At 37.6% G+C, this 14,293-nt stretch overlaps 1 protein-coding gene across 1 annotated transcript in view; it reads right to left on the bottom strand.

Annotated features, from left to right (window-relative positions):
- The window catches only part of LOC106869717 (FYVE, RhoGEF and PH domain-containing protein 6), a 148,571-nt gene that overhangs the window by 5,407 nt on the left and 128,871 nt on the right, over positions 1-14,293 (bottom strand). Inside the window, exons 8-18 of the mRNA XM_052971634.1 lie at positions 12,327-12,385; positions 10,463-10,534; positions 9,695-9,763; positions 9,256-9,336; positions 8,070-8,149; positions 6,778-6,880; positions 5,967-6,101; positions 4,193-4,292; positions 2,917-3,074; positions 1,010-1,132; positions 626-685 (exon numbers count right to left, since the gene is read on the bottom strand). Of these exons, the coding sequence (XP_052827594.1) occupies positions 626-685; positions 1,010-1,132; positions 2,917-3,074; positions 4,193-4,292; positions 5,967-6,101; positions 6,778-6,880; positions 8,070-8,149; positions 9,256-9,336; positions 9,695-9,763; positions 10,463-10,534; positions 12,327-12,385 (1,040 nt within the window). The remainder of the gene's footprint in view (positions 1-625; positions 686-1,009; positions 1,133-2,916; positions 3,075-4,192; positions 4,293-5,966; positions 6,102-6,777; positions 6,881-8,069; positions 8,150-9,255; positions 9,337-9,694; positions 9,764-10,462; positions 10,535-12,326; positions 12,386-14,293) is intronic.

The raw sequence follows: 14,293 nt of genomic DNA, 5'->3' as shown, positions 1-14,293 counted from the left end.
TATATATATATATATATATATATATATATATATGTATATATATATATATATGTATATATATGAGGAATGTGGAAATATCTACTCAAAATTTTAATACCATTAACTGCAGAAAGTGGTTTTATCTTACAGCTTTAGAAACAAACCTCTCCTTATGCTATAAGAAGTGGAAACATCCCCAGTGACATTTTTTTCTTACAAGAGACAATTTTTCAGATTTTCTTAATTTTTCTTTCACATATTTCATCAAAATATCTCTTCACATACTTTTAACAGTGAATATGAAAACTATACCTACAGGAGATACTGAAAAAGTATTGCAGAAGTAGAAAAAACGAAGTCTATTTTTTGGGGGATGGATAATTCACATCATTATAGGAATGACCAGGAAATTTGATTACACAGTTAAAGGGTTAATTTGAGAAAGAGAAAGTGACAGGTGTTCTGTAATGTAAAAGGTAACACAGTCAACTTGAAAGCTATAGATAGATGGTTCAAATCCTGCCAGTGGGCCTGTTGGTAATTTCTGTCTCAAATTGGTTCTTATAATGTCTAAATCAATTAAAACATTAAGTTTAGAATGTCAAACATTTCCATAATGCTGCGATCTTAACAGACTTAAACTTACCTCTACTACTCTGTTCACCTGATAACCCAGAAGAGGTCGACTGTCTATAGCTGCCATATCCTAGCAATGAAAAAGAAAATGTTACATACACTGAAACAGAAGTTTGGGGATATTAAAAAATTTACTGTTTATTTCCATTACATGTCCATCCATATTTGGACAGTAATCTCTCTCTGTTGCAAACACCATCCCTGATGTCACTAATGTTCCCTGTAGTCTCTAAAAGAATACACTAAACATTTATTTATTTTATACATCTATCCTCATTTATCACAAGTATGTGGTTCCAAAAGAGAAAAGAATAATAGCCCTAAGTTGATCGACATATATTAAATTCAGGAGATTGTTTACCTGCCAATGACAATATCAAGGACAAGTGCTTACCTCACTGGCTTTGTATTTATATAATACTTTGTCCTTCAGTACAAACCAAAGCTGCTTCCATCTTTTACCTTTGAATAGTTTCAAGTAACCACTCATTGTTGAACCCTGATCATTAGCATGTACCTGGTAAAAAAGATTTAAGAAGAAAACTAAGCATTAGCACAATTAGACTTTCCATTAATTTAATTCATTATTGTCATCATGATAATCATCATCATTATGTTAATATTTGCATTCCCACTTAGTGCCTTACATACATCTTCACTCTTGTAAGGTTTTGTGAGTTCTACCATATTTAACTCTTTAGCATTTAAACTGGCCATATCTGACCAAAATATTCTACTTGGCTGATGTTCAAGCTGGCCAGATCCAACCTTTCACACCTACCCTACAATGTCATTTTATAAATAAACAATCACATTATCAAAATTTCAAGCTATGAGATAATACTTGATTAATTCAGAGCAATGTGAATAAATAAACATTGCATGTAACAGAGTAATATGAATGCTGAAATTTTAAAGTTTCTTTTATTCTTTTACTGGTTTTAGACTGTGGCTATGCTGGAGCATCGCCTTAAAGGGCTTTTTTAGTCGAGTAAATCGACCCCAGGACTTATTCTTTGTAAGCCTAGTACTTATTCTATCAGTCTCTTTTGCAGAACTGCTAAGTTACAGGGATGTAAACACACCAAGATCGGTTGTCATGCAATGGTAGGGGGACAGACAGACACAAAGACACACACACATAAATATATACATACATATATAAATATATATATATGACAAGCTTCTTTCGGTTTCTGTCTACCTAATCCACTCACAAGACTTCGGTCAGCCCGAGGCTATAGTAGAAGACATTTACCTAAGGTGCCACACAGTGGGACTGAACCTGGGACCATGCGGTTGGGAAGCAAGCTTCTTACCACACAGCCATGCCTGTGCCTTTATAAAGGAGATACTATTATATTGTTGAATTTGGAGTTTTGACACAGAAAAGCTTTCAAGTTTGAAGGTCAAGAAAACCGATTAAAATTTTGTGTTTACAATTCTATAAACATCAGTTGAAATTACTGCTGACATCAAATGTGTTATTTCTTTATTACCCACAAGGGGCTACACACAAAGGGGACAAAAAAGGACAGACAAACGGATTAAGTCGATTATATCGACCCCAGTGCATAACTGGTACTTATTTAATCGACCCCGATAGGATGAAAGGCAAAGTCGACCTTGGCAGAATTTGAACTCAGAACGTAACGGCAGACGAAATACTGCTAAGCATTTCGCCTGGCGTGCTAACGTTTCTGCCAGCTTGCTGATATCAAAGGTGTGTGGAGCTACACACTAAACCAGGTGTCACCAGACTACGGCCTGTGAGGTCAGTTCATCTGGCCCATCACTGCACTATACCTTTAGTGTAAGTACTTGCAATGAGAATTCATTCCTGCAGCGATCGTGTTTTAATTTGCATTGCTGTGTTTAAACATTCTCTTCACGAGAATGTTTGCTGAAAAATGAATCTGTCACTCATACAAGTTACAAAATAGTGCATAAGATGGCAGAGTGAAGAAAACCATTTACTGATGGCAACTTCATCAAAAAGTGTATGATGGAAGCAGCAAATGATTTGTGTCCTGAGAAAGCCGTTTTGCTTGGAAGTATCAGCTTTTCAGCAAGCTAAGCTGTGCAGAGAACAGAAGAACTTGGACAGAACAAGTATCTACAGATACGCGAGAAAGGTAAGAACTTCTTGTGGTATTCTCTGGTGCTGGATGAGTCTCTCTCTCTCTCTCTCTCTCTCGCTTTCCACTCCTTTCACTCATACTTCTTTTATGGATAATAATATCCATTCTATTTTCATTTCATCAAATTAGAACTGCAGCCACAGATCTGCCCAGTACTTACTTCTTTCAGCCAAGCAGGCCGTTTTATATTCTTCTGGCCGTGGCGTCCACTCTTGCGAATTCTTTGGAATCGAGATAGTAACTCCTCTGGTTGTACATTGTCGAGTTTCTTGCCTTCTTCTTTTGCAGTCTTCATTTCTTCCATTTGCCGTTCCACTTCTATAAACAACATAAATGAAGAATTTTAGACAAATGAGTCAACTGCAGTACTTTTTTATAAGCTTGGTACTTATTCTATTGGTCTCTTTTTCTAAACCACTTACTTATAGGAATGTAAGCACACACATATCAGTTATCAAGTGATGAAGGGGCGGGGGGCAAACACAGACACAAAGACACACACATAATTGGTTTCTTTCAGTTTCTGTCTACCAAATCCATTTACAAGGCTTCAGTCAGCTCAAGGCTATAGTAGAACACACTTGTCCAAGGTGCCACACAGTGGCACTGAACCTAGAACCATGTGGTTGGGAACAATTATATGTCAGAGTGTGCAGTATGCTGCAATAACGCCATTACGACACCTGCACCACCACTAACAACAACGACAACAACACGTTTAGATAATCACACTGCACCCAATATAGTTAACCACTGTATATCAGAGTGTGCAGTATGATCTTCAGCTGGGTAGAGAATATCTTATACAATACTACAACCAAAACACAGTGAAAGCAACAACTAAGATAACACCACTCTAACTAATGTAAACAGTGTAGAGAATATTTTATGCCAAAATACTAGATTTCTAAATCACATCTAGTTGTTTAACTCACCTGTCTATGTGCTGGAGATAAGCTCCAAGAGAAATGTACTTGGGTTAAGCAACAAGAATAATGAAATCAACAACAAGTGCACTCATAGAGTGCAAATGTTCACCAAGGTAACACTAACATCCTCTCAATGATTAGCCAGAGATGATTTTTAAAATGAGAATATTTGAAATAAACTCGAATGCTCTCACAAACGACAATACTAAAATTGAACCTGACCATCTCAAAAATTAAGTAAAAAAAAAACAGGAAAAATAATCCAGAATCCTTGTCCAGCTATGGATCGATCCAAAAATCTAATCAGTTCGTGCCAGTCACGAGACCAAACATCCCTGAATGTTTCATCCGAATCACTCCAGTGGTTCTTGAGATATTTTGTTCACGGACAAACAAACATGACTGCAAACAATACCTCCACCTGCGCTAAGGCAGAGGTAATAAAACAAATAAATAAAAGTGAAGAAATTATAATAAAATATTTAATTAAATCATATCTGTAATTACCTGCAAATAATTTATTATTGCACTCATCACACACCCGACTGGGTCTGTACTCCAGATACAGTAGAGGCGCTTTGTTGTTGGAACAATTACCACAAGTCACCTATAGCAAAACAAATAATAATAATAATAATAATAATAATGATAATAATAATAATAATAATAATAAATAATAACAAAGTGTCTGACAATATGTGCATCTCTGATCATGAGCAGAAGTAGCAGGGGAGCATCACAGCCATGTGTTGAGAGGAATTCTTTGGAGTTTGGATAATTCACCTTTGGAAACATGGTTGTTTCATTCAACATCCTTAAACAACCCTTATTCAAAGACCTTTTGAGCGGGATGGGCTACTCAACCTGACCAAAATTCTAACTGGGCCCCACCTGCAATGTCATGCACTGTTTATCTTGATATGAGATCACCATATTGTGCACATATGGTTTACGGGTAGTCATGATGGGTATACAGGGCTTCGTATATTTTACCCCAGTGTCTTGGTTTGTGTATAGAAAAGCAGCAAATTAAAGAATACAGCTTCATTTTTATGTAAGATCACTGATAAATAAGAGATGCAATCATGGAAAAGTGGATATTAAAATGAAACAACGCTCATATATATGTATATATATATATATATATATATATATATATATATATATATATATATATATATGGATGAAAACATTTTGATTCAAACTTCTTGGTACTCTGAGTTTCAGGTGTGACACTAATCTTTGGCCATTGGAGTTTGAGTGAAAGGACAGCTGAAGAGAGTAAATGTTTATTATGGACGTTAGCCTGCGATTGGTCGAGAAAGCTCATGTGGTATCACAGTTTGATGTTAATATTATAGTGACAGCAATTACTTGGAAAATACATCATGAACAGGAAACACAGCCGATTTCCTGTTCACCATGCAGTATTTTCCGAGTAATTGTTGTTGAAATACCAGCATCAAACTGTGACACCATGTGGCCTTTCTTGACCAATCACAAGATAACATCCACAATAAACACTGGCTCTCTTCAACTGTCCTCTCATTCAAACTCCAATGGCCGAAGATTAGTGTCATGCTTGAAACTCAGAGTACCAAGGCGTTTGAATCACAAACTGTTTTCATCTATACATGTAACTCCCAATAAATGTGTTGAGTGCCCATCTTTTGTTAGTGTACTTACTCCTATATATACAAGTGTGTGTGTATCTTCATATTTGTCATGCAGATTGAAAACCAGTGTTAGTTTATTTGTGTCTTATAACTTAGCAGTTTGGCAAAAGAACTGATAGAATAAGTACAAGGCTTCACAAAAAAAAAAGTGTACTGTTGTTGATTTGTTTGACTAAACTCATTAAGGCAATGACCCAACATGCTAACAGTTTACTGGAACAAGTAATTATCATCATTTAATGTCCGTTGCCCATGCTGGCATGGGTTGGACAGTTTGACCAGGGCTGAGAAGCTGGAAAGCTGCACCAGACTCCAGTCTGATTTGGCATGGTTTCTACAGCTGGATGCCCTTCCTAATGCCAACCACTCAGAGAGCATAATAGGTGCTTTTATGTGCCATTTGCGTGACACCAATATCTGCCAGGACTGTGATTTTACTTAGCTTGATGGGTCTTCTTCTCAGGCACAACATAATGCCAAAGGTCTTGGTCATTCGTCATTGCCTCCGTGGGGTCCAAAACCCAAAAGGAGCTTTTGAAAGTAAAAAATAAAAGATATAATAATGATGAATTTGAGAAGCATGTAAGAAACAAATTAATACTCACCCTGCCACAGGCTCGACAATGATGCCGCCTCCAGGTAACTGTGAATTCACAAGTACACAACATACACATTGTTACTCTGGCATCGGGTACCCAAAGAGGTGCTTTTGAACCTAACACAAACCCTTTTTCCAATGACTGTAACAACAGAAACAAAACAACAATCAGTTCAGAGCCTTTACAATGTCAAATGCAAAAAGTTCCTTCCCACCATGAGTCTTTAACCCTTTAGCATTTAAACCGGCCATATCTGGCCAAAAGTATTCTGCCTGTTTTATGTTCAAACTGGCCAGATCTGGTCTCTCACACCAACCCTACAATATTGTTTTAAAAATTAACAGCTACTTCATCAAAATCTCATAGCTACAAGATAATGTATGACTAGTAGATGAAAAAGCATTGATTTTGGCAGAATAATGCAAACACTAAAGGGTTAATCCAACATTAGGACAGTGGATCTGAGCCAGTCATGGGCAACATGCAACCCTTTTGACTATCATGTATGGTACAGTTAATTTCAAGACAATATCAGTATAATTTTTTTTTCGGGGTTTACACCCTAAAGTAGATAAAACCACCAAGTTATATCATTGAAGATTTCTAAAAAGAATGACATAGTGCTATATATTATTACTGCTATTTAGAAATTTTAAGAATTTCATAATAAGTAAACATAAGAACACAGAATCTTTCAGACAGTGATGTTTATAGACATTAGTAAAAGAGAATACATTCAAATGCCAACCTCAAATGTTCACACACACACACACACACACACAAACAAACACACACACATATTCCCAAGAATACTTACAGGTACTTGTGTTCGATTTACTTCAAAAGAATTCCTTTTCAAAGTGTTGTCTTCTATAGCTTTAGATATGGCATCGATCCATTCATCTCGCTCGGTGGATGTGCTGCAGAGAGAAATGGGTATAGAAGATAAAAATAAGCAAGATAAATCTAAATATGTTGTTGTTGTTTAGGTCCAGTGCATCTCTGCTCATGTAGACATATGATTGAAGGCATGCCAACTATGACCACCCTGGAGATATTTTTTTGGTGGGGTGGTGGATAAATAGCATTACATTCTCTAATGCATAGTGAGATGCAATTTGATGGGGAACTGTTTATTATTTCTAGCAGCTTCAGTGATCATGCAGAGGTCCATAGTAGACATGAAATAGCAAGTGACTATACAATATATATATCTATATGTATATATATAATACAAAAATATGAATGAACCGGTCAGTTTATGCTATGTTCATTTCCATAGCATGACTTTTATTTAATAATGCATAAAATAATATTACATTATCATATAGCCACACCAATTCATCAGGCAATATTGAACATTTTGCAGGTCTGCTTTCCATGCTAGCATGGGTTGGACGATTTGACTGAGGACTGGTGAAACCAGATGGCTACACCAGACTCCAATCTGATCTGGCAGAGTTTCTATGCCAACTACTCAGAGAGTGTAGTGGGTGCTTTTTATGTGCCACCGGCATGGGGGCCAGTCCGGCGGTACTGGCAACAGCCACGCTCAAATGGTGTTTTTTTACGTGCCACCTGCACAAGAGTCAGTTCAATGTTTTGTTTACATGCCACCGGCACGGAAGCAAGATCGCTGCTCTGGTAGTGATCCCACTCGGACGGTGCTATTAGCACTCCACTGGCATGGGTGCCAGTCATCGAATTTGGTTCAGTTTCGATCTCACTTGCCCCAACAGGACTTCGCAAGCTGGGTTTAGTGTCCAATGAAGGAAGGTTGGCATGGGTGCCAGTCAACGAATTTGGTTCAATTTTCGATTTCGATTTCACTTGCCTCAACAGGTCTTCCATATTATGATACAATGTGCTGTGAGGTGTGCAATGTTATTTCAGGATTCCTGTGCCACCAAATTTCAAGCTGGGGTATAACAAAAGTTGTCCATTATGATTTTGCCATTTATGACGGGTGCGCAGCACACACCTAGCACACCCGGAATATATGCCCCTGTTTATTTCCTTTGTAGAGAATGACAGAGACAGAGAGAGAGAGAGAGAAAGAGAGAGTCAGAAACACAGAGAGAAAGAGAATGTTATTAATGTGACACTCACTTTGCACAAACTGTGAATGATCGTTGGATACTGATGATGTTGAATTCGTTTTTGAAGTCATCTAATGTTGTTTTTTTCACCTGAAAACAGAGAGATTTAACTGTAACAACAACAACAACAACAGCTGTATCAGCAGCAGCAACACAAACAACAATAACAAACAGCAATAGCTGAGTAGCAATAGTAATAACACTAACTTGAGTCAACGAGGGTCATCTCAACATATTCACACAACCAGCTAGAAATAGCAGTTAAATTTCCCTCTTATCACACCTCAATATCTTAACAAAAGAAAGACATATTGAACAGAAGCAACTATCATAATTGGCTATCTTTTACTTGTTTCAGTCACTGGATAGCAGCCATGCTGGGGGATAACCTTGAAAAGTTTAGTCCAGTGATTCCCAAACTTTTTTGGGTACTGCCCCCTTGGCACCCAGGACACATTCCTAGTGCCCCCATGCCACTAACTTACCACCACAAACACAGGCCCCTTTCTTGAGCAAATTCAAAGCAACTGCATTTCACAAATAAAACATAACCTAATTAACCTATTATTTTGTTGTTTTTACATCAATCAGCCCCTTTTGGCTACCCCCATTATCACCCCACTTTTCTTGGAACTCTCCACCGCCTCCAAGGAGCATTACCGCTCACTTTGGGAACCACTGGTTTAGTCAAATAAATTGATCCCAGTACTTAATTATTTTTTAAAGTCTGGTACTTATTCTATCAGTCTCTTTTGCTGAATAACTAAGGGGACATGAACAAACCAACACCGGTTATCAAGCAATACTGGAGGAAGGAGATCAAACACAAATACATACAATGTGCTTCCACATAGCTTCCATCCACTCACAAAGCTTTGGTCAGTCTGGGGCTATATTAGAAGACACTTGCCCAAGAGGTGCCCCACATTGGAGCAGAATCTAACACCACATGATTGTAGAGCAAGCTTCTTAACCAGTCAGCCATATCTAGCTGTCATCTTTATCCTTTTACCCACTTTAGAGTTAACAAAACAAGTACTAGTCACCTCCTGGGGGTTAAGTTCTATAAAGCCAACAACCCTTGGGTGATTAGATCTCTCCTCATTTCATATAACTCATTTTTGTCTCACAGCCAAACATTTCAGTTTAGATTTAAATATCAATGAACAACTTGAAGAAATTTCCAACAAACTTACCTTCATTCCTGCTAATGTTAAGACGTTGATGAGTTTATATCCTGCAGGTACAGGTGTCGTATACAAAAGCGTGTCATTGAACTGCATAAGAAAAACAAAAAAAAATGCTAAGTAAACACATGTGTATAAGATGTAAAAATTAGATCCGAAGAATCAAGTGGAACCACTGTAAGCACCCTGGACAAGAATCTGGCTATCAAGTCACAAAGTTAATTAAATTCTAATGTAATTTAATTGGAATGTAGAGTTAACAACCATTTCATAATCCACTCAGAATTATATTGTCAATTTGGATGTATAAGCATTTTGTCCAGTATGCTAACGATTCTGCCAGCTTGCTGCCTTAAATAATGATGATGATGATGATGATGATGATGATGATGATGATGATGATGATGATGATGATGATGATGGTGGTGGTGATAATAATAATACTCACCAAAATGAATACTCTGGGTTGCATCTCCTTCCTAGAGAGTTTCTGTAACTCCCCCATCTTGATAAGTTCCTGCAATAGAATACATTCAGTATCAGAGGATCAACTTCCCTGTCAGATAAATCCCCATTTTTCAAGAGTAATTATTTAAGACTCACACAACTATACAGCTGACAACATATGTAATATAGGCTAATGAAAGAGCAACTACAAACTATGGATTCACATTTTGTGACATAAAAAGTATAACAATAGTAATCATTTATCTGTTATTTGTTAAAGTCATTTGACAGTGGCCAAGCTACAGTACCACCTTGAAATCTTTAGTCAAACAGAATGACTCCCAGAGCTTATTTTTGTTTTAAGTCTACTACTTATTTTATTGGTCTCTTTTGCTGAACTGCTAAATGACACAGATGTAAACAAACCAACACTAGGTGTGAAGCAATGGAGGAGGACAAACACACACACACACACACACCAATGGAGGAACAAAGACTAAGAGTACTGCTCAGTCATAATCCATGCCCCCATCTCTACCTACATATCTCATGATATGTATTTACAGATAGGTTTATTGAATCAGTTGAGAGTTTAAGTGCTTTGGCTGTGTATGATCTGCAGCACAGATAATAGGATATGAGCCATTTATTGATTCTCTGGATGGAAGTCTTACTCACCTACAAAACCATCATCTATAGCTGTACTGTTGATACTCAAACATTATAAGAAATATGTAAGTAATCTCTATATCTAATTCAAGGTACTTACACGACCTGGGTAAATCACTTCAAAGTTTCCTATCAAAGCATACTGGATTTCCATTAATTTCTGAACATTATCCTGTCAATAGATAAATGTAATATATATATATATAAATGAAAAGAAAATGGAGATTTATGATTGACATATTTTAATTTATTAACATCATATTATATTATTATAATATAAATACAAATATTATAATCCTACAAATTGTTTCGATTCAGAATGAATGTATGAATATATATGTAAATATAATGTATGTATATATAAGTAAATATACAAGGGGGTGCTGAAAAGTTCCTGACTTTAAAGATGTTGCAAAAGGGCTAGTTGGAAGCCTAACCTTCCAAATTAGTTTACAGGGCTTAGAAAAACTGAAGGACCACTGCTATAAGTGTGTGAATCCGACAGAAGAATATGTTGAATAAAATCATAATTAACTGATCGTCCAGTATTTTCTTTTACTCCAACCCAGGAAGTTTTCAGCATCCCTGTATATATGTGTGCATATGCATGCATGTATTTATCATATATTCCTCCATGGTACAAATTTAATTTGTGGTCCGTAGGAAGAGCCATTCTAACGATGCGTCCTGCCCTAACTCTTCGAAACGCTTAGTTTTAGAATGGTGGCAGCTGATGAAGGAAATGTTTTGTATGTGGCCTGTGTGTTTTCTGTACTCTGTTTATCATTTTGTCCACGTTAATTTGCAACGTCCTGTACCCAGATATGCATCTATATATACATGTAGATGTAGGTATGTACATACATGTAAGTATATATGCATATACTCATTTATTATTTGTATATATATATATATATACATACATATGGGGTGTGGACTCTGCTAACTGTTGAGAATGTAGAAAAGCAGTTACTACCACTACCACCACCACTGCCGCCATCGTCGCCACCACCACCACCACCACTACTTTTCTTTACAACCACTTTTGCCATGTTGGTAATGGTTGCATGAGACTTACTGAGGCAGTCTTGTCGAGCTTGGTGCCCTTCCTGTGGCTTGTGTTTACTTATTCTTCAAAGAAACTGGCAAGTCACAGGACATTGTTTATGAAGGACATAAACACTATCACAGCTATTGCTGACACAATAACAATGTGAACACATACAGACTTACATGCATAAACACACACACACACATACATATGGGCTTCTGTACAGTCTATTTCAACCAAATATTTTACTGATGAAGCTATAGCAGAAGACATTTGCCAAAGAATACACTGCAGTCAGATGGAATCACCATTTAAGGTCCGTTTTCCATGCTAGCATGGGTTGGACGATTTGACTGGGGACTGGCGAACTAGATGGCTACTCCAGACTCCAATCTGATCTGGCAGAGTTTCTACAGCTGGATTCCCTTCCTAACACCAACCACTCCGAGAGTGTAGTGGGTGCTTTCTATGTGCCACCAGCACGAGAGCCAGTCTGGCACGAGAGCCAGTCCGGTACGAGAGCCAGTCCGGCAGTACTGGCAACGGCCATGCTCAAATGGTGTTTTTTACGTGCCACCTGCACAGGAGTCAGTTCAATGTTTTGTTCACATGCCACTGACACAAGTGCCAGTAAGGCAAAGCTGGAAATGATCGCGCTCATATGGTGCTTTTTACGTGCCACCGGCATGGGAGCGAGACCGCCGCTCTGGCAGTGATCCCGGTCGGATGGTGCTGTTAGCGCCCCACTGGCACGGGTGCCAGTCATCAAATTTGGTTCAGTTTCGATCTCACTTGCCCCAGTATATATATATATATATATATATATATATATAGCAGTGTAGGTCCAGATAGGATAGAAAATCAGTGTATTCCAAGTGCAGCACTCAACCCACAAAATAACAGAAATACTTACACCCTGTCGAATTCTTTCATTTGCATGTTCAGAGACCTTGCTTACAATATCTAGAGCAGCTGAAAGAGAAAATAAGACTTGGTGAATATTTATTGAATACTGAATAATTGAAGAGAAAATACTGATTTTTCTTTTTTGTCATATGTTAATTAATCATATGCAGTAGTTGATGGCGCATAAGATACATTTATTTTCCTAAAATATGCCTGAAGAAAATTACCCTAGGTCCTATATGCAAAGTTGGAGCCATATTACATGCTTTGATGCACTAAAAACTATTTTTTCCTGAATATGAGCTGCTGAAATTGAAGTGTGTCTAATATTACCATGTGTTTTTTATGCCATCAAATGCAGTTCTTGTGAAATAATTAGTTGTTAAGTTTTAAAACAGTAATGAGAGACAGGCTTAAATTAATCACTAACTAACCCCCAACCCAAAAGCCCCAAGTGAAACAACCTTCCCACATCTGGGATGGTACTACTGACACTACTTACCATTTGACTCCAATAATAATAATAATAATAATAATAATAATAATAATAATAATAATAATAAGGTTAAGCAGTTGTGGTCGATAAAAATGGTGGTAGTAGTACCAATAATTGTCGGAGCCCTGGGAACAGCGAGTAAAAATCTTGAGAAGTACATGGAACAAATAGGGGCTGCAACAAGGCTGGAGCACTTGTAGAAAACAGCACAGCTTGGAACTGCTGGAATACTCCAGATGGCTCTCGAAATATAAGGGGTGTTACCTTAGTTCACTGGTAGTGAACAGGTGGCACTGTAGTACATCTCCAGCATTAGAAGCTGTGCAAAGACAACAAATAATAATAATAATAAAAATAATAACAACAATAATATGGCAGCTTGGTTATAGCACCATCTTGAACTTCTACCTTGTCTCTTGATGACTTAGGGTAAGACTTGGAGTCAACTTGTACATAGAAGAAGAAGAAGAAGAAGAAGAAGAAGAAGGGGAGCATCTCACTAAACCTGCAGTGCTGATTTCATCTTCTTTCCATAACTTGATGTGCAGCCACCCATAAATTCATGCAACAGAGTGGGTGCAGCAAAAGGCACTCCATGACTTAATGGTATGTTAGCTCAAGTGAGAGAAGAGCCCTAAAAAAAACCCTCAAAACTAATACAGAAAAAGAGTGAAAATTCAAATTCAAACCAATCCTAAGACTTGACTGGCTTCTCTAGTTTCAGTCAACCCACCCAATTTTACTCAGAAGACTTGGGTCAACATGACCTGATAGTACAAGAGAGAGTGAGATTGAACTTGAAACCATTCGGCCACATCTGCATCATCCAATATCTACCAGATTTATAATTTTCTTCTTCAAATTTACTTATTTAAAAGAATTTATATGAATGTATGTGAGGGGAAGTTGTGGAAGGGGTGAACCCAGGAAGAGACGGGATGAAGTATTGGAGGCCAATCTGAAACGCTGAACCTTATGAAGGAGATGACCGATGACCAGATGATGTTGCTGCACTCTAGAAGACCTGGTTACCAAAACAGAATTGAGATCCTAAAACCAAGGTGTCACACAAAAAGCATTGGTGTGGGTGCTGGTGCCACATAAAAAGCACCCACTACACTCTGTAAAGCGATTGGCATTAGGAAGGGCATCCAGCCATAAAAACCAAGCCAATACAGACTATGGAACCTGGTGCAACCCCTGGTCTTACCAGTTCCAGTCAAGCCATCCAACCCATGCCAGCATGGAAAATGGGCATTAAATGTTGATGATGATGATGATGATGATGTATGCCCTTTTTATTCTTTGAGCAAATTCTTTTTCTTTTTTAAAGCTAGATTTTAAAATGAGTGTCCACCATGTCCACTGCTCACAAAATAATAGTTTCTTTATGCCCATCTCTCTCTTTCACTCTTTCTTGGCTTGGAACACCTGAGCTAAGGAGGTAAGAGAGATAGGAAAAGAAGGAAATAGGTATG

Source organism: Octopus bimaculoides, chromosome 11 (genome assembly GCF_001194135.2).
Source record: "Octopus bimaculoides isolate UCB-OBI-ISO-001 chromosome 11, ASM119413v2, whole genome shotgun sequence".
Taxonomy (NCBI): domain Eukaryota; kingdom Metazoa; phylum Mollusca; class Cephalopoda; order Octopoda; family Octopodidae; genus Octopus; species Octopus bimaculoides.
The sequence above is the reverse complement of the archived record's forward strand: the minus strand, read 5'-3'. Positions and strand labels throughout refer to the sequence as shown.